This window comes from Lipophrys pholis (assembly GCF_963383615.2).
Source record: "Lipophrys pholis genome assembly, chromosome: 8".
Lineage (NCBI taxonomy): Eukaryota > Metazoa > Chordata > Actinopteri > Blenniiformes > Blenniidae > Lipophrys > Lipophrys pholis.
This window is the reverse complement of record NC_137630.1, coordinates 26404421-26425830: the sequence shown is the minus strand read 5'-3', so window position 1 is coordinate 26425830 and position 21410 is coordinate 26404421. Positions and strand designations below refer to the sequence as shown.

At 41.6% G+C, this 21410-nt stretch overlaps 1 protein-coding gene across 2 annotated transcripts in view; it reads left to right on the top strand.

Annotated features, from left to right (window-relative positions):
• Positions 1 to 17624, top strand: part of LOC308113757 (chemokine-like protein TAFA-2) — an 87336-nt gene extending 69712 nt beyond the window's left edge. For both annotated transcript variants that reach the window (XM_080470216.1, XM_080470217.1), the window contains exons 3-5: positions 6528 to 6677; positions 11528 to 11652; positions 16650 to 17624. In XM_080470216.1, coding sequence (XP_080326342.1) covers positions 6528 to 6677; positions 11528 to 11652; positions 16650 to 16661 — 287 coding nt within the window. In that variant the 3' untranslated portion in view covers positions 16662 to 17624. The remainder of the gene's footprint in view (positions 1 to 6527; positions 6678 to 11527; positions 11653 to 16649) is intronic.
• The last annotated feature ends 3786 nt before the right edge of the window (positions 17625 to 21410 follow it).

Genomic DNA, 21410 nt, shown 5'->3' with positions numbered 1-21410 from the left:
GTTTACATTTGATTAAAACACATGAATATGTTTTGTCTGTGGAGGGAAGATACAAGCACGAGTCCCAATGAAGTGGAGATTCCAATCATCTATGGCTGCTTTTCTGCCCAGTTTGTGAGAACAATTGGTTTTATGGTTCTTCAAAACATTTTTGTCCACCATTTTTCTTCGGAAAATGCCGTTTCATGAACGTGTGGACATGGCCTGCAACCTTCATCGTCAAAATAGCTGTTTGATTGGTAAAGCATATTTAACTGGAGCATGTCTAACCTTTAAAATCAGGTTAACACGATTTATAACATTTGAGAGAGCGATTTGATAAATGCGTAAAAACTGTCTTGTGTTACATTTATGAGCCTTCTATAATGATTTAGGATGGCAAGTGTTTAATTACATTTTCAGCTGTTTTGTAATCGATTTTTTTTCCAGCATTTGAGACAATTTTTACATTTTAGTTGTTTTAACCATTTTGGCTCTTTTTTTAAAAGCAGATTTACATTTCTTTTTTTGCAATTGTAAGCTATTTTTCCTTTCAGAATTTTTTTTAATTGTTTTTCTCTTCAACAGTTTTAGCAGTTTCTCAATTCTTGTGATTTTAGCACCTTTTTATTCTTTTGCCTTTTTCGCCAAGAGTTGAGAGTCCTTTTAAAAATGATTCTTCTGTACATAGAATGAAAATAACATAAAATGCTTATTGAAATAATTTGTGAAAGCCCCAGGGAGCCGCTACAGGAGCCCTGGTCTACAACAATACTTCGTTAGGCGACACGTGTCATAGTAACATCCACATATTCCAATGTTCCCCAGCAGAACATTGCCCAAACCATCAAACCTCCTCAGATGTGAATTCTGGGGAAAAATCTATGCCCAGGTAAAAACAACAACCCCCCCCCCCCCCCCCCCACACACACACACACACACACACATTATCCTTGACACCCACTCAGTGTGAAAGAGAATCTGATCTAATGGAGGAATCTCCTCCTCCAGCCTCCCTGGTTATCCCCACCTTGAAAGACGTCTTTGCTTTTCCGGCCCCAGCTTGGGTTTTTGTCAGGCTGCTCATTAAATTAAATTGTGGTTTGAGCTAATGTTTTCCAAGAAACAATTCCATTCCGTCTCACTATGTCACTTTGAAATGATCCTTCTTTTTCAAACCTAAATTGGATGAAAAGACATTCGGAGACTGGCATTGCAGCTGCCCAAGTGAGGCTGGCAGTGTAATGGAAACCACCTCAGACAGTTACAAGACTGCAGTGGATTAAAATTCAACAACCATTATGACCTTTCATACTGCTTGATCCAACTTTAGGATCACAACACTCACATTTACATCGACTGGCAATTCAGTCACTCGTTATCCCGAATAGTGTTCTTGGACTGTGGGGGAAAACCAAGTGAAACCCAAAGATATGGCCATTATCAATCTTTAACTGGATGTAAAGAATCATTAGACAATGTTAGATGGGGTATTTGATGAGTCACAGTGCCCCTAAAGGCCTGGCATATGTACTACATGCCCTTCGGCATCGTGTTGAGCTGTGTTCCAACTGACGTGTGGAAAGAATCTTTTGGGAGAAAGTCAGAGAGAAAAAGATCAGTTTGGCTCGGACAGGGCCTAAAGCTGACCGCATACCTTGACCTTGGTTCTAAAGCGGGGGATTCATGAGCATGTCATGATGGTCTTTGAGCCCAGCCAGGGTCCTTCCGCTTGGCCGGACCCTGGCTGGGCTCAACATGTTTCCCCTGCATTGCGTTTTACATTGGTCAAGTAGCAAGCTCTGTTCACAGTGCTTCACTTTCCCCTTTTGCAATATGGATTCAATTCATTTTTCTCCCCTCAAGATTCTACACAGAATACCATGGAAGAGTATTAGGGCACTAAAGAAAAAAAAATATAGAGGTTAAAAGAAAAGGAAAAATAAATAAATAAAAAACCTCATGGACTAAAAACATCCGTCTCCTCTGGTCCATCCACATCCAGGGCATGTCACTGCTTCTACAAAATGCATTGCAGGCAGTTTGATGAACTGGTGAAACGATGCTTCAGCTCATAAACAGTGCAGTTTTCATCAGTATCAGGACTTTGAAGAGACACTGCAGCCTGCAGCTCCCAGTCGCTCCTCACTGACTTCTTACAGCGTACGAGCGACATAGGCACTGATACCGGGGTGCTTATAAAATGGATTATTATCAAACAAGGAAATCCTGTGTAAAACCAGACGTCCATAAGCAGTAAGCAACCCTATATAGTCACAATTATGAGATTTAATGTGATTATTTCGGCATCAACGGGTAAATGAGGGATGGACCAGAGGAGACCTTTCCACTTTTCTCCAAGTGTATGAGGATATTTTTTTCTTTACCTCCGATATACATTGTTCTGTTCTATTTTTCCTCACTCTTCAGTAGAACACCTTGTAATGATGACATGAACTTTTGGGGGTAATGGTTGCAAATGTTATGAAAAATAGAACCAATAAATCACATAAGAATTCAGTCTTTGCTCAATACTTTGTCTTTTTGAAAGTGATGCCACAAGACCCATCTTCAGACATTTTGGCCCATTCCTCCTTGTAGCCCCTCCGGAGCGGGTGGAGACGTCAGTGCACTTATTTTCAGATCCCTTCAGAGACGTTCGATTGGATTCTTGAAGGTTCTCCTCCACACAGGACCTCTGACAGAGTGACCATTGACTTCATGGTCACCTCCTTGACTAAATCCCTTCTCTCCTGGTCACTCAGTTTGGCCAGCTCTTCTTCCCTTTACAGATAATGAAGGTCACTGTGGTCATTGAGACCTTCTCAGCAGCAGAAATTTTATTTGGACCCTTCACCAGATTTTTGTCTGAAGACAATCCTGTCTTAGACGTTTACAGCCAGTTCACCGAATTCATGCTTTGCTCTGACATGCGCTGTCGGCTGTGGCGCTTTATATAGACGGTGTGTCTTTCGAAATCAACCAATCAACTGAATCCACCACTGGTGGACTCCAGTGAAGCTGTTGAAACACCTCGAGGATGATTAGTGGAAACGAGAAGCACCTGAGATCAATTCAGGACTTCATTGCAAAGGCTGTGAATACCTGTGTGCATGTGATTTCTTTAAAAAAACAACTTATATATTTGCAAACAAATATTTAAGAAAAAAAAGAAACGTTTACACGTTCTCTTGGGCTCGAATTTTGTCAAAAAATCTATTTAATTCATTTTCAAATAACAAAATGTAGAAAAAGTGAAGCAATGTGAATATTTTTGGATGCATATCACTTAAAAAATACGGGTCACAAACTCAACCACCAACCTGAACTGGTTCAATTTGATTCCCGGGTGATTTCAATGTGAGACTGAAAAAGTCCCCGACAACATCTGAAGGTGCATATTATTGTTATCAATGTCTCTTTTTTTAAATAATGAATACTTCAAACATCATATCACTGCAGTTTCTTATACATGTCCTTGTACTTCATTCTAATCTGTTTGGCAATGTATGTACTGTTTACTGCTGTTATGTGTATCACTTCAATTTTTTTTATCTCAACTAGATTACTTGTATAAATAAAGTAAAAAAAAAAATCACTTCAAAATAAACTGCAATGCCCCTTTTTGATCAACATACACAACAAGCAGTGGTGTTAAGTGTAGTTTATCAGAACCTGCTGTAATTTAAGTCATCTTTCATGTCCCATATATATAGAGAGAGTAAATGGACCAGGACAAACTATGTCATTACTGAGTGACGTGAACACCGAGGTCTTGTCGCCCAAACGTGATGCAATCTGTGGTCAGGGATTGAGTGAAGATTGTGTCATGACCAAAATGGACTGTAACCCCGTGGTGATCTGAGAGTATCAACAGAGGGAAAGGTGAAGGGATCGCCACGGTCTGTAAGGTTTGTCCTCCGTAGAACAATAACGTCCATTAATTTGTCAGCACTGTCGCCAGTAAGCACAGTACTCTAAGAAATTCAACATTTTCACCTGAGGCTGTCAAAACCGAGCATCTACAAGTGATCAGGTGAAAATAGCTGGAAAAAAATTTCTTGCATGTGGAAAGTTTCTTTTTTTTTTTTTCCCCAATCTGTTCTGGAGCCGCCGGGACATCGTTTCTCGGATCAAAGTGTTGGTTTGATGGACAGCCAGATGGACAGATCAATCAGCCTGTATCACTGTCCTCTGGCCTCACGAGCAGTGGGACAAAGAGGGAGAGTCAGAAAGAGGGATTGAGTGACACACACACACACACACACACACACACACACACACACACACACACACACACACACACACACACACACACACACACACACACACACGCTCGTTGAGCTATCAGTGTGCTTTACATAGAGATATTAATTGCACTGGGCTTTACCGGATTGCCGCTTTGTCTTTTTTTTTTTTTTCCTCATTAACAGCACAAATTAGGAACTTAAAAAAAAAAAGAAAAATCTTTGTAAGTCTGCTTAATGTATTCACACTGGGTCTTTCAGTTCAGCTCGCCTCGCTTTTAACTACTCTTTAGACAGAGCAGAGTCATTGTTTTCTGCTTTAGTTTTCATTGCCATGCACTGCGCGCCCTTTGTTGTGTCGCGGGCGGACGCTTTGTAATGGAAATAACAGTAACTTCCAACAAATGTTTGAAAAGTCAAATGACACACATGGCAGACTCTGACTTTCACATACAAAGGACTGCATGTGCAGTCTACATGATTTGGTCCACATAAGCACACCTGCATGCAAAGTGGAGCACACCTGTACATGAGATAGTATACACTGCTTACTGTATGTACACAGGAACACACAAACACATACAGAGTTACTGACAAAGCTTATTATTTGTCCTTGACATTTTCATGTACTTGATGAAAGGCTGGTATGAAAGGAGCCATGTCTCTACATCACAAATCTTCAAATGTAAAGGGGTTTCTTTGTTCCCTTTCCATCGGCTGACTCAAGAGACTTCTGTGCTCGGGGTGGACTTGCTGTTAATTAACCACACGGCTGCCTGATTGAAAAGTGCACGTATATATTTGCACACAGAGTGGTAGCTATAGAGGGAGTGAAGGGCCCTTCGACGTCTACCATTCATTAGTGCTGCAGCCAAAGAAGTGCAACCCAGAACAAACAAAAAAACCCTCTTCGTCAAATACCGCCGCTTCCTCGCTATCTGTGGAGCTGCTTCCTCCCGAACATGGGGTACATTGCTGTATATTTTCCCTACATATCCTGCAAGCAGAAATAGAAGCCGCTGCTCATGAGATATGCAGAGAAAATTAGGATTTCAAGACGTGTTACATATTTGGTATCTGTGCGAGTGCCTGAGAGCAAAGACAGTGTGTTTATTTATTTATTTTTTTTACTTGTGTGGCTTTGTTGACTAATATGATCAATTTAAATGCATCCTACAACTGTTTATTGCTCACGGTTGTCCAATAACAGCCAAATCCTCCGTTAGCTTCATTCAGTTGATTCTTGTCCGTGTTGCCATTTTTTGCCCACATTGATTCGGTCAATGTTGAAACCTTGATTGGTTATTTAGAGTATAATAAAAAAAACGGTGTTTGTTTTTGGATCAGGCACACAGTGAGCTGACGTCCTCATAATTGTCGCTCCACATGGAGGTGATTGTCAGGTGTTTGCTCTGTGTAGAAGTTATCAGTGAGCGCCACTGCAGAATGGTTTCGATGGAAAATTAACTTAAATCTGCAACATCAGTCGCAATTTCTAAGCCTGAAATGGAACTTATCACATTAAAATGGTTTATCTGTCCTTGTATTGAACGATTTTTTTTTAACATTAAGGCTTCAAAAATGATGTTTTATTATTGCCTTTTAGATATTTTGTTTCCTTCTTAACAATTACATTTGTTTGGTTTGAATAAAGGAAGAAATTCATTCATACAAAATGTTTTTTGTCGTAATTTTCTATATTGGAAAATCGATGGTACACCACCAAAACAGACTCAGTCTATTATAACAGAGGATGCCTGTACTGCAAATGAATCCATCTAAGAACCAGGAATATAAAAATTAACAAAGGCAAAAATGAAAATAGTCTAACTATTGATGATTAAAATAGTAATTTTCTTTTTTGTTTGAAAAGTAAGTGCCGTTCTTGAACGCTTGTGAGTGCCTGAAACAAAAGTAAAAAGACTTAACATTTCCTAAATTTGGACACTTTTCGTTAATTGTATAACTTTTTTCCTCCCCAGTTCTGACAGCAAATTGTTGTGAATCTGGTGATTCATTTCGGTTTGAGGATTTTCAAAACGTCAGAAAATGAGGACAAATATACAAGATGCATCTTAAAGTATATTGTTTTGTCAACTAAAAGATACTAAATTTACAATCACACAAGAAAATTTACTTTGGGAATTAAAACTCAAAAAAGGTAAACTGTTTTTAAAAAAAAAATATTATTTTCTGTTTATTCAAAAACACAGGTGACCGCAGCTCGAGATCGCGCGTTTTGATGAATACGACAAGCCTCTGTGTTCTCAACATGGACCGTGTCTCTCTTTGTTTCCACAGTGCATGTGAAGGCAGGAACATGTGAGGTGATCGCTGCCCATCGCTGCTGCAATAAGAACAAGATCGAGGAGAGATCTCAGACCGTCAAATGCTCCTGCTTCCCTGGACAGGTTGCCGGCACCACTCGAGCGATGCCCTCCTGTGTTGATGGTACGTGCGCTCGTTGCATATGTGCAGGTTCCCACTGGCTGACGCAGTGCTATAAAAGGCTCTTATGGTTTTTTTATGGTTGGCTCTCTTTACAGTTTTCCTGATATGATAACAAAGTTCAACTCTTCAGATTATGGAGGAAATATTCATCGCGAGGTGTACCTTGTTCCCTGACATTTACACTGCATTAGCAGCAGCCCAGAGACTGTTTGGTAACAAAAGGAAGCAGTGAACCGTATAGAAGAAGGCGGGTAATGAGCAAGAATCTCCGTTACGCTCAAACCTTGATGACTGCTCTGGTACTGCCGTTTACCAACAGAAAGCTTTTCACTAGGATTGCAAAACCCAGTGTACGTTTGTGAGGCTCAGGTACAAAAGATCTTTTTTTTTTTTTTTTTTACAAAGAAACCCCTCTATTTTAAAGATATTTTCTGAAGCTGCACGGGGTCAGCCGGGCTGGAAACCGATATAAAGATTGGAAACATCACAACCAACATCTGTTGCTAAAAATTCCAGTTTCAGTGAGTCAACAGCAGTAAGGTTTGATAACAGCCCGTTCTCTGAGCATCCGGCGCTCAGGAACACGGAAAGGAAAGGTTTTTATACAAGTAACTTCACTCACAATATGCAAGCAAGTATAATGACTCACTGGTTTGAACTCTGTCTACCAAGGCCAGAGCTTCCTGAACTAAAACATGATTTCAATCAATAAAACAATGTAAAGCCTCTTCATGCTTTTCCTAATCTGTATTTAGACTCCCAGCAAAGATCCTCAGCATGTCCTGTACTTCACTTGGTTTTATATTATTATTTTGCACTCTGGTCTCATGGAGAGAAGGTCTGGGTTCAGTTATCAGCCAGGCCTTTCTGTGGGGAGTTTGCATGTTCTCCCGGGTTTCTACCGGGACTCACAGTCCAAAAACACGCGTATGAGCTTAACTGTTGACCATAAATTACCAATACCTGTGAAGGTGGATGTCAATGTGTGTGCCTGTCTGTTGGACTTGGTTCTGTTTCTTTCTGAATGAACCACTGGTCAATGCAACAGAAATAAAAAAGATGTGCGTAAAGATCCCGGATAGTAAATATGATAATCTGCTGAAAGCCTTTCTGGAGCTTCTGTGTTGGCACCAAATGAAGAGTAGATTTCTTTTAGGACCAAATGTTTCCGAGCTTTAAAACATGAATGAATTTTCCATCTCGAACATTTCAAAAATCTCTGCGCGCCAAATCTTTGCATGATAAAATCACAGATCTGCCATCTATAAGGCTTTGTTTGTGTTTCCTGTCTGGTTTGTGTCCGGATTGTTCTGTGTGAGAACATCCATCCATCTGGTCATCTTCTGTGCCCGCTTCATGCAGGCTCGGGGTCAGGAGAGCAGACAGAGTCTATCTCCAGCAGACATCTGGCAAAGGGCAGGACACGTCCTGGATATATCGCGAGTCCATCACCAACACAAATAAATACAATCGGCCACACACAATCACAGCTCTGAACAATCACAGCTCCGCTTAAAACATGTAAAATATTTCGCAAAGATCTTTGCAAATAGATGCACTTTCAATTGATTCTTCTGGTGGGTGATTTGCTGAGGAAACAACCATGAGTGACATAATGTGCAAACAGGAGCATTTAAATGAGGTTTTTTTTTGTCTGCTTTAGGCTGTTTGCACAAGAATAATTGCTTGAAACAGTATCGCTTCTGCATTGATCTGCTTGAGTTCAATGTGCAGTGATTGAACGGAGCACTGAGCCTCCGCGAGCAAATAAAATGTGGATTTGGAGGAAAATTAAAGCAAATTGAACCCCAGCAGCAACGTTTCAGAGAAATTCAGATTTCCCCGTTGCTACGGAGCATTTTTGAAAAGTTGCGTTGTCCTACGGATAAGGAACGTTTATGTTCGTTTTTGATTGTGCAACCACTTATTAGATCGAGCTTAAACTGCTTTACTTGTTGAAAGAGAAGCACTTTAAAAAATCGGGACAAAAACATTCTGAGTTGATGCCACAAAATGTACCCCTGTTGTAGCTTAAACTATCCAAACAGCCGAGGAACGAATGCCGTGGAAGTTGTAGTGGTAGTGTCAGGACCCCCACCCCCCCACCACCACCACCACCACCACCACCACCACCAGCAGCGTGATGAAAGTGGACTTGATGATCTGTGTTCGAGTTGTAATGATGGAAACTATCCAGCTGCACAGGACAGCTTTCTCAGTGTTGCAAAGTTGGACTGTTTAAGAAGATTGCCTCTCAGAAAGTATCACTAATCCCAGAGGGATAATGTCAATGATGACTGTGTTGAGTTAAGAACCCGGAGTGACACTTGCTTTAATACTGACACGCTGAGCCTCTAACTACCTGCTAACTGACTGCTGCAAGCGCCCCGTCTTCACAGCAACAATTGAAGGAAAGACATTTTTCATACGTCCACAAATCCACTCAGCTTTCACGGTGGCAACAGTTCCTTTTTTTTCTTTCTTTTTTTTTTTCCCCTCCCAACTTTTTTCTTTGATATTTAATCGCCGTCTTGTTCGTCATAAGTCTATTTCCTCTGTGATGTTTGCCAAAGACTTTTCATCATTGCATTTTTTTTATTTTTTTTTTCCTTTTAATCTCATTTTATGTGTTCCACAAATCCTGAGAGATTGCAACATCCGCAGCCGTCTCAAGCGTATCTTGCCCTTTCTGAATTGAAAATATAAACGATCTGTTACGTGCTGATTAAATTCTCACGACTCCAGTGCTCACAAATCCTACACGTACAGTAAAAATCTGCATTTCTTTAAAAAAAAAATAAAAAATAAGGAAAAAAAATCTCTTAACAGAGCTTAACTTTATTTTTCGGTGTGCTGAAAGGTAATCAGTAAACACGTCAATATACAAGTGTAATTAAATTGAGCCGAGTATTCAGATTATACAGTGTTACACAATAAAACAAATTTTGCACTTTAAAAAGAAATGCTTCGGGTCGCTTAAGATCAGACACATGACTCTCAGCTGTTTGCATCTTTTAGCCGAATACGCTCAGTAATTTGGTCGAAACAAGGTCAACAAGAGTCACCAGAGTCTCATTTATTAACGCCTGTGATTTTATACGACAACGTTTTGGGTGAAAATTTTGGGATTTTCGTTTCTTCGTTTCCACGGTTGGCGCGTTTTCGAAAAGTTCCATTTTCATTCACTCCAAGCACTGTTGTCGTGTAAACGGATACCAATAACACAACGAAACTGGCTTTTAAAATGAACTGTTTAAAATGCGTCAGTACATTTATGGAATACCAGAGATATGATTACATGCAGGGACCCTGTGAACTGAAAGTTTTTATTCTTTCACTTACAGTTTATTCATTACAGATTTGAGTTGTTGCATTTTTATTTTGAGGATCTGACGGAAATTCAACTTTCTGATAGTTTTGTTGAAATACTCGATATTCAGGATAAATGTCAGGACCTTCGTGCTGGTTTAAGCTACTCCTACACATCTCCAGATTTAAAGCCTCCATTTCTTTTTCTTCTCAAACTGACATACATTTCTGCCAAAGGTTATATAACCCTAATAATACTTCCTATACTTTATGTCTTATCTGCAGAAAAGTGCCCGAGCGATGATTTACGAGAAGCCTTGAGCATCTATGAGAAATTGTCTTGCTGTCATAAGCAGTGGTTTTATCTGCGCAGTGCATATGATCAAATATGGTGTCACCATTTGTCATAACTTCAAATTAAATGCATCAATCTGTTGCACTGGTACCCAGACTGGGAGGAGGAGATGTTTGGCAAAGATAGGGACCAAAACACAACGTCCACATGTCTTCATACCGTCTGCAGAGCCAGGAGAGATTGGAAATTTCTGGCAAATTCTGTGAAATTCTACACAAGCGACACCTATGTAATGATGTATTCTATCATTTTCATTGTCAACTCGCCTATTAAAGGTTTAAAATAGCAAAGTTCATTGTAAAATATAATTTGTTAACCTCGCATTTAGAAATTGGGAATGACTGATCATTAATTTAAATGCTTTGATAAACGTTTGGAGAAAGTCTAAAGTACATTTACACATGTTTTTAAGAAACACTGGTCTAAAAGAGAAGAGCTGTGAGAGACGTTGATGCTGTAAAGTGCTTCACACTTTGCTTGTGTTCCAAAAATGATAAATCATTCATGTTTTTCTTTTTACCAAGAGGTCATCACAATTATGTTGCAGGCAAATTTACATTCTCCATATCAAGAACTCTATCTAGGCAGGGCATTTGCATCAACCTGCTTTTAGGCGAACTTTCTAATTATGCAAAACAAAAAAAACCTGAGCTTTCTTACGGCTGAAGCAGTCAAACTAGTGTATTGACAAAAGCGAAATGCAGCCAAGTGCAGTGGAAGCAGACTTTTGCGAATGAATTAATCATGACCTACGCGAAGCAAGTGTCTTAAACATCCACTAATGCTCCCAGCCAAGTGTGGAGACAAAAAACTGTGGGAGAGAAAAACATCAAACCTTTGTTGGGGAGATTAGGGCTCTCCGCTGGGGCAGACTCTGTGTTTCTGTTCATTTGAGGCTTCGACTGGTGTTATTTTAGATGTAAAATCTTCCTGCAGCCGCCTCTACTTGATGGTTAATGGCACCGATTTCCTCCTCGTTCATCTTAATGTACCACACTTTTATTATTCACATACCGGACGGAAACGCACTTTTCTGGAAACTCTTTGTCCGTGTGAAAGTCTGAAGGAAGCCTCTGTGTCACTTTTCACAAATGTGCAGTCTGGAAAAACACTTGAAAGCACACACCCACAACACACACCGGGTCACATCTCCAGCAGACTAAACATTCGCTCCCTCCTGTTCCAGCCTCCATCGTAGCCCAGAAGTGGTGGTGTCAGATGCAGCCGTGTATGGAAGGTGAGGAGTGCAAGGTTCTCCCAGACCTCACAGGATGGAGCTGCAGCACAGGCAACAAAGTCAAGACCACCAAGGTGGGTGTGCACTCGTTCTACCCGCACTGTTTCTCTCTCTCTCTCTCACACACACACACACACACACACACACACACACACACACACACACACACACACACACACACACACACACACACACACACACACACACACACACACACACACACACACACACACACACACACACACACACACACACACACACACACACACACACACAGTTATCTCTTTAAACCATACGAGCATGCACACACACGATCCAACCCACCACCGAGCGACCTATTTCCACCTCTATCATGTCAGAGTATACTCCTTTCTTTTCCATACCACCGCTCGTCCTCTCTCCTACTTCTTTTTTTTAATCTCCTCACCCAATATCGCTTTTCCATTTTTTTTTTCACTCGCTTTGCTTCTTTTTTAGATGTAACATCAAACAAGCTCTGAAGAAAGAAAAAATAGGACCAAGAATAAGAAAACAAATACACACTTTACAATTCCCCTCACTCTCACTGCTTCACTGGGGGAGCCGTCTGATTGAAAAAGAACCGGCCGTGTTTAGTAAAGAATATTCTCATAATACTCCTCTGTTGGGATGCACCGATACCAATGTAAGTATCGGGTACCGGGTCCAATACTGCACCGGCTACTCGCACTCGTTAAAGATCCTTGGTACAACCCGGCGAGTATTACGTGACGCCATCCGTCACCCACAGGTAGACAAGCGGATGAGCGATGTGAGAGTTTGGAGATTCTTTAATATTAATGAGAATGACGAAAGTGAGGCAGACTGTGAATTATGTTCTGACAAAATATCAAGAGGAGGAGAAAGCCAGTTAACTTATTCACGAGAGACTTTTATAGCAGAGTTTCAGTTTAACTGCTCAGTGGATCCAGCAGAATTTTACTCCGAGTCGTGCTACATGCTACATGCTACATGCCAAAGAGTTTCGGGGCTCACGCACCAGCGATGCTTCATGCTAAGCATGATTGAAGTATGAATGATACACTCTTTAACAGCGAGCCAGAGCGTGTGGCGGCACACAGCAAGCTCAACAGTCTACAGTACGTAGTTGTATTCTGCAGCCTTTAAGGCTTCGCATATCATTTGCATATGGAGTATAAATTAGGCTTAACGGCATTTAATAAGTACTTGTATAGGTAGTCGGTCTCAGGAAGTAGCCAAAGGTTAGTACTCTATTTCCCTGTATTGCATTTCATGCGCTGCCAGATTATCTGGGTCTTCGTGGGTATGATGCGCGATGCGGATGTACAGTATGTACTTTGTTTCCTGCACCTGTTGGCTTTTCTTCAGTGATTCAACCTGAGCAGCTTCCTGGCTGTCTGTCATTGGAGGAAAATTGTCTCCTCGTCACTGTACACTTCTGTTTCTAACCTCCATCCTTCTCTCTGCCGTCTCACCTTCCATTATTCATGGCCGGGTGCAGACCTTTGTTTTCTGCCTAAATAATTGATTGAGGGCGTGGTTATAGGAGAGAGAGAGCGAGAGAGAGAGAGAGAGTGAGAGAGAGAGAGTGAAAGAGAGTGAGAGAGAGTCTCCTTGGGTGAAAGAGAGGGATAAGAAAAGCTTAAGACGCTCTCTTGTTTCCAAGCCTGCCTCTTTCTAAAACACTCGCAGCCCGTCTCCTGCTCGCCGGCACGATTAAGAATTCCTTCCTTCTTTTTCCTCCGCTCACCTCTCACCTCGCAAAGTGGACTGCATCCCCTCAAGTCTTTCTTTTCTCTTCAACACCCCCTCCTCTTATTCTCACCCTGAAACACTTCTGTGCTCCGCCAGCTCAAGCTTGAAATTTTGTCAGGCAGCTGGTGAAGACAGAAAATTGTACTTTTTTATCTAATGTTTTGGAGGAAACATTTCAATGTTCTTCTCACTGTATTACTTTGAAATGATACCTCTTCAAACTGAAATTGGTTGAAAAAGAAACTCTCCAAAATGGTATCGCTCGTGCCAGAAAGATAATGACGGCACGATAAAAAACCACCCACACAATTAGAAGGCACTAATAGACAAGTCCATGCCATCAGCCATAACATTCTGACCATTTGCTCAATATTTTGTGGGCCTTCTCTTTTCTCCCAAACATAACAAACAGCGCTGTTCATTCTGACGCCTTTATATCAGAACTGGCAAAAACTGCAGCAGTTTGAGCTATGGAAGCTCGTCGGACCAAGACAGGTCAGCCTGTGCATCTATAAGTCGTGGAAAGCCATGAATGTATTGTCAATCCTCTGCTGTTCCTTTGACACTGATGATGAGATAACCAGTGTCATTTTTCCAGTCGGTGGTCATAATGTTATGGCAGCTGGGATTTAATCCGGCTTGCACATCTCCAAGCTGGAGAAAGTTTGTAAGGACGAGGGGTGGATGGATATTTTGCCGTATAAGCTATGAAAGGAAAATGAAGAGACACAAAGAGACAACAAGAAAATGAGTGCTCTTGGAGTGTGTAGCAGGCATAATTGCAGAAAGAGGCACATACGGGTCGATCAGATATGAGGATGATGTAGTTTCTGGATATGTCATTCGGAAATGTCATTCGGAAGTTGCTTCCTGTATCTGATCTCATGAATTTAGATTTATCGGCTCCAAAGCGCGCATGTATAATTTCCTGAACGTGATCAAAGCCGGCCGATTTTAACCAGGCGTGACTCGATCACATCAACTGTGTCGTAGTTTAGAAGAGCGCAAATATTTGCTGTCTCTTGCATTCAGGTCTTTGATCAATGATCTGTGTGTGCTTTGTGGGTGCGTGTGTTTGTGTGCCTATGCAATATGAAAGTGTGAGCTGGTGTGTTCGCCTGATGATGAAAAGAGCGATTTTTTTTTTTTTTTTTTTTGTCTCCTCTGGTGTTGTTCGCTGAGGTCAAGATGCACAGGCATCCAGATCAATATCATCGAACGTTCTCTTATAGTCCCATTAAGACCCGCTCGTAAATTGAAATTGACGATGGAGAGAGGGAGAGAGAAGTGGGATGAGAGGAAGAGAGAGAGGGAGAGCGAGAGACGTGTGGAGCAGCAGAAAGGAAGAGTGAAGAGAGAGAGAGAGAGCGAGAGAGAGCGAGAGAGAGCGAGAGAAAGAACAAATAAGTAGAAAGTGGAGAGGGGAAATGCTGAAAGCAGAGGTGATAGGGAGATAAAGGAAAACACTTGGAAACAAACATTCTGGAACCGGTCAGCTGACAAGGAAGAACACACACACACACACGCACACGCACACGCACACGCACACACACACACACACACACACACACACACACACACACACACACACACACACACACACACACACACACACACACACACACACACACACACACACACACACACGCAGAACGGATTTGGCAGTCTCGAGCCTCCCCTCCATCCTTTGGCTGGAAGCAGAGGAGAGGAGGAGGGCAGAGGGTGGAGAGAGGGAGGGGAAGGAAGACAGCTCGATCAATGCCAAATAATATCATATGGATGAATAGACAGACATGAACGTGGCTGCCAAACCACTGAGCTGTCGGAGACTGCAAAGGCAACTGTATGGGCATTCGCTCAGATACACTCAAAGTCTGACACACACGCATTAACAAACAAACAGCTCTATTTCACTGCCTGTGCAGCTCATGTAAATCACACCAAACAGATGAGGCAATTTGCAAGTCTTAAAAGTGGCTATAGGCAAAATATTATACACTGCTCCTTTAGATGGAAACAATGAATCAAAACAAACACTGTGTGTTTAATTCATTATAGAAGTTTATTAAAGGGTAAGTGGAAAAAAAACAAAGATGACTTTTACATAACTTAAAATCTAGAAGGGACACCTGCTTTAAAGCCATATAGCCACTAGTTTAGACCATGACAACTTTTTAGAAATAAAAAGAAGTGGAAAATGTGGCACTTTGTGAGAAAGCTCCATAGAAATGACACTCCAGCATTTCTTGTGTGCTTTTTAAATTGAGATCTAAGTACTTAAATCCGCTCTCTAATTGGGCACAGACACGGGCACCTACAGGCATATTTGAATAGGCAGAGGGGGGCGTGAACACCTAAAGGGACTTTGCACCTTAAAGCGAAGCAGGCCCGGAGAGGCAGCCGTGCACGCGCACAGTGAACTGGCGTGACAACAAACGCCTGCAGACTCTTTGATCAGGCGCAGGAGTAAATGCCTGAAGGCGGTGGGAATGTGCCCAGGAAGGGTGGCCTGGAGCCATCAAGAGCAGATACAGTAGAGCAGATCCAGCTGCCAGCGCTGGAGGTAACACTGCTCTCCAGGTGACCGCCGGCCTTCACACTTTGTTAGCGGGCACCTGTGTCGGACAAAAGAGGAACTCCCCGAAGAGGAAATGCATGAGGGACAGAGTGTTTTGGGTCTCCGAGGTGGAAACCGCCGGGCTAACTGAGAGAGAGAAAAGCACGCAGAATAACAGTGAGGGTCTCCTCTATTACACGCCCCAGCACTCGCAGTTATTCTGCAATTTGTGTCAGTTTGGTTGCCGGGTGGTCGAAAATGCCTCCTAATAGCTTGGAATAAACCAAAAGTGAGTGCCCGAGCAAAGAAAATGGAATAGATGGATAGATGAGATAAAGAGAGCATGTGATTAGAGCAGCCATCTCGACAAATAGAGCAAATGACATGGCCGTGAGCCAGGTGCTGAAAGTGAGGTACTGTGGGCTCGCTGCCACGATTGGAGCTGCATCTTGTTTAGAGTCTTGCCAGAGGAGGACGCAGACCACGCCAGCCATGTTGTCAGGGCTCCACCAATACGAATCCCTTCCCATTATTTCCCCCCAAAAAAGCAGCCGGCATCTGCACAAGCCCTGCATTATTTAAAACCTTTCCATTGACATGGAGTACCAGCTCCGGCTCCGGCTCGTCTCTGTGACCTTTACTGTTTCAGGCTATTTTCAAACTTTTTGGGTGAACTGTTGTTAAGTGAGTTTTGACCCACTTCTTCTTCTTCTTCTTCTTCTCTCTCTCTCTCTGTCTTGCTCTCTCTCTCTCTTTTAGGTGACCCGATAGTCCCGCTCATCTCAAGGCGAAGAGCGAGGGATGGAAGTGGAAATACTCACACAGCACAATGGACCTATCGAGTTGAGAGGAAACACACTCAGACGGACTTCTACGAGGAATCAGTATTTGTTTCATTTTTCCGAGGACGTGTGTCTCCGAGATGCCGGCTGAAGAGAGAGGACTCTGACACCATTGGCCGTCACTTTAAACACAACTGAGTGTCCTTGGTCCTTTATATGAGAGGACTGCATCTCCCTCTATCCTTTAACGCTACTACGATCGATAACAGAATGAACTACGACGTAAACAGCACATGATTAGATGCCGTTAAAGAAAAGAAAAAAAAAACAACGATCTTCTTTACAACAATCTATATTCTTCATCTCTCTTCTATGGCTGAGTTGTGTTCCATATGCATTCTGGGAAATGGGTGGAATCTGGACTGGAGTGAGTTATCCTGTATTAAAAGAAAGAGTGGATCCAGAGCTGTCTGATGTAGACTGACGACTCCTTTAAATTTTATTGTGCCACATATGACACACTCAACGCTGTCAAAATGTTTTGATTCTTCAGAGTTCAACTTCATGAGAATATTTTACCCTGAATATTTTGTGGCTTACCACATGCCATTTTTTTTAAATGCAGAGACAGTTGTCCATTTTTTTTTTGTTTTTTTGTTCATTTAATTTTTCTTTCTTTTTAGACAAAGGACAAAAATCCTTCCGGGAAAAAGTTAGACTAATACTGAGTAGTTGTTATGGTATATTGAAACATGTAAATGTGTAAAAAACAAACAAACAAAAAAAACAGGAAAAAAAAAGAAGAAAAAAAGGTCCATGAAATCAACTGGGTTAAAAATAAATTGACGCTCTAATGGTTTTAATATCTGTGTTTTTAAAACGCCTGTTAACCGCTATTGAGTACATGTGTCAGTATTATATGAAATGAATAAAACCTTTGAAAAGAAAGTTGAAAACTTCGGTGTGATTTAGCCTTTTGAAGTTTTTTTTGCCCCCATCCTATTGGGAATATTGAAGTGTTGCAGGCTCTCGAGAAGAAAGTTGATTGTTTAGAGCTATAAATATAAGCACATCCACAACAGATAGACCCCACATTAAGAAATCATAAAGACTTTGTGTCCAGTAATAAATGTGAAGACATTTTTTTAAAATTTCAAGTTAAAGTTTTCTATTTCCACAGTTACGTTTTGAAAATAATGTCATTTTAATTAGAAATGGCAGAAATTATGTAGTTAGCATGCGAGGCCACAAGTTGGTTTATTTTTTTTGAAGAAGCCACACACACATGCACACAGAAAACAATAAAGAATAACAATGGCGAATACGAGGACAACAAAGTTGGAGTACAATTACATGTGACTCTTAACAACAAAACCAAGTTCCAGGAGAATATGGACTGGGAGTCATGACCCTCTACTCTACCCTCTATACTCGCACAACTATTTACTACGACCGTGGTTTGCTGAGCCAGTCTGGAAAAAGCTGTGGAATAAACTATGTTACTAAGTATCTGGCAGGATTTCCATCTACCGGAGAAAGCACAATCAAAACTGTGGAAAATGCCTGAACACGTAATAAACCTCTTTTAAAGCCCCTTTTAAGTCCAAATCTATCTACTTGTCCTTTTGCTGAAGTCATATCCTGAACATATGTATGAAAAGACCCAATTTAGAGATTAAATGGGTCATATTATCCAGCTTCCCAACACTTTCACATGGGTCTTGTTGGTCCAACAACATTGTATTCAAAATTTATTGCCCCAAATCCAGCTTTTCCTTGATTTTCCTCCATTTAAATATTGGATCATATCAGCTGCATTCAGAATCTGCTGTGTCCGTGTGAGCTGGACTGGCTCCGCTCACACATGCCCATCTTGGGAAAAGGAGGAAGTACTTCCTCTCGTGGTGCCGTGTGCCAGAGCAGAGCTGCCTAATTGTGGGAGGAGTCAAAGGGAGGGCCTACCTTGATTGGGATTGGCTAAACTCCTGATGACACTATATAGGGTTTGATTTCTGATCCGTTCATTGGAGCAACACACTTTTTAAAAATTGAAACAAGCCAGGGAAAGAGAGGACAGACTTCTTCTCTTCCCAGGTATGGGGACAAATATTACTGTTGGAAAACCTTCATATGACCCCTTGAATGTGACCACAGCAGGGTTTGAACCCTACAAATTCAGTCTTGCACAGGTGTTGTATTAACAGCATTATTAACTGTTTTCATGACTTGGAAATGTTCATTTCCTCCCCCCAAAAAAGAGACGAGAAATACTGGAAGATATGAGTGGGATTACTGCCGTTCGTGTACAATAACTATTCCATCGTTTTCTGTTAGCTGTCTTCAACGTGTGTATAAGCTCAGTGAAACTTTTCCTTCAAGACTAATGATGTGCCTGCAAACAGTCCAGTGAAGTGGATACGTGCATGCTCACATGGACGGAAGACAGGAGGACGACATAAGTGGTAACCAACCATGCTTTGTCCGAGCGCCATTGCAAGACGCAGTGTGGATCGTCTTCATCTTTCACCTGCTCCTTTCAGGAATCGCCACAATGGATCTTTTGCCCTTTCTACTGTTGCACCTGCTGTTTCCAGCCCCATCAGTGTGTCTTCTCTAAGGAGTTTGCTCTTCTCGCCCTGCCTTGCAGCTCAATCACCAACATCATTTGCACATGTTTCAACCTGCTCCACTGTCTCTCTAATCTGTTCACTTTTAAGGCACAGTTTTATTTTTGGTGGGGTTTTTTTTTTTTTCCACCCCACATCACAATGACACTCCTGTTGGCTGCTGTGCTCTCTTCAATTAACGGGAAACACTGAATGTTGATCCAAGAGAGGAAGGGTAGAGAAATATATGACGTGGAACCGAGCGTCACATCACCTATTTCTGTACCCATCCTCCGAGTGGGTGGAAATCTGTCTTTTCTGTAAATTCAGCGTGAGGATGTTATCCAGGTCAGGACCTGCTGCTTATTATACTCTATACTAATGTGTGATATTCTGATGCACCACATTGTTCCATAATGGATGCATGGGGCTCTTAGCAACGTTGAGAACAGCAGAGTGAATTAATTTTCTGCCAAAAACCCCGAAGTAACAGGAAACTCAAAATCATGAATTTGTAACTACTGGTGTTAATTGTGTTGGCGCCAGGAGGCGCCATCAATAACTGGTAATTACTTTGCTGTTAACTTTATACAATAATTTAATCATGGTTATTTCCTGCTGCAAACGTCACTCTCAACGCTCAACGACAGGAACGCGTGGAAGGCCTCCTCTCCTCCGGGCGTCGTCTCTGATACGTGACTGACAACTCATCACTCAGCAAGTTATCGTAAAGAGAAGTATGACCTGTGATGTTGAGCTTTGTGACGTCTCTTAGGGTGCATTCACACTCAGTGTATTGTGACTCAATTTCAAATGCTTTTGGGACAATGTAGGCAGGAGAAAGACACATGCATTCAGATATTTTGAGATCAGACACAGGCCTTGTTCATATGTGGGAATAAATCAAATATGTATTGGATATGTGCCAATGCGGTGGTCAGTTGAGGAGGTCACGTGACTTCTCCGTCTTTGGGGAGAGGAGGAAATAATTGTAGCGGCAGCTGTGGGACGCCGGTGACGATGTGATGATGATGCATTTGACTTCACATTAATAAAGTCCAAATTCTAAGTTCCAACATGAAGTCTCAGGATTTCATTCATGGTACGTCCTGCCAGCACTATCATGTGCATAAACTGCGATTACGGCCCTTTTCCTCCTTCTCTGCCCAAAAAATCCTGAGGATGTTTGGTGAACTTCTCAGGCACTGAGAATGAAACATATGTCATAATGTCATTGTCCATTTTTTGTGGTTTTGGTGTCAGCTCTTGATTCAAAGTTAGTCTGAAGTTTGTAAAAACTACAAGTATGTATGTGCAATGTTTCTAACGCTGTAGGCAAGTATAATTGATGAAATAAGTGTCATTGCACGGTAAAAAAATTTAAAATAAAAAATACGATTTAGGCAAGAAATCAGATCTGAGCATCAAGACTTGCAGTGTAATTTCAGCCTCATGGACCTGCAACAAATCCTGTTTGTTTGTGAATCTGGTGAGAAAAGAGAACATATTTGTATTCAAAGTGAAGCTCCGGGACTCAGGAATAAAAACTGAGTGAGTAAATGAGATTTAATGCAATGTATTATGGTTGGATTTTGCGATGTTTTATGAACCTCAATCAATTTTTCTGCACTGATTGGGAACTGGCACTTTGTTTTCTTACTTGCACACATTTTACTGATGCGGCTGAGGACAGTGATAAACTGTTTCCAGCCGGGCCGTTCACCTCCGTCGTTCCAGTTCGGGCTGTCAAAGGCTCATTCGCCTCCAATACTCAGTTCACGACTGGGATTTCTCTGTTATCTATAAAGTCGAAGTGCGTGCATTGCCATGGCAACCTGGAGGCACCCACATGTGTTGTTCTGTTGCGGCTGCAGAGTGTTATGCAGGCGGCATCCAACAAAATCAGTGCTTCAATCTGGGTGTTTAGCGCCGCACGGAAGTTAAAGCGAACCATCATCTGAGGTTGTGTGTAACACTTGAATGAATTATATTATCATACAATATGGGCCTGTTACTGCAGTTGTATTCACTAGGCAAAGATACACAGGATGGAGCCTTTGTATTTGGTTCTGACTTCATCTCAAGATATATAACAGGGGTGTCAAACATAAGGGCCTCGGGACAAAACTGGC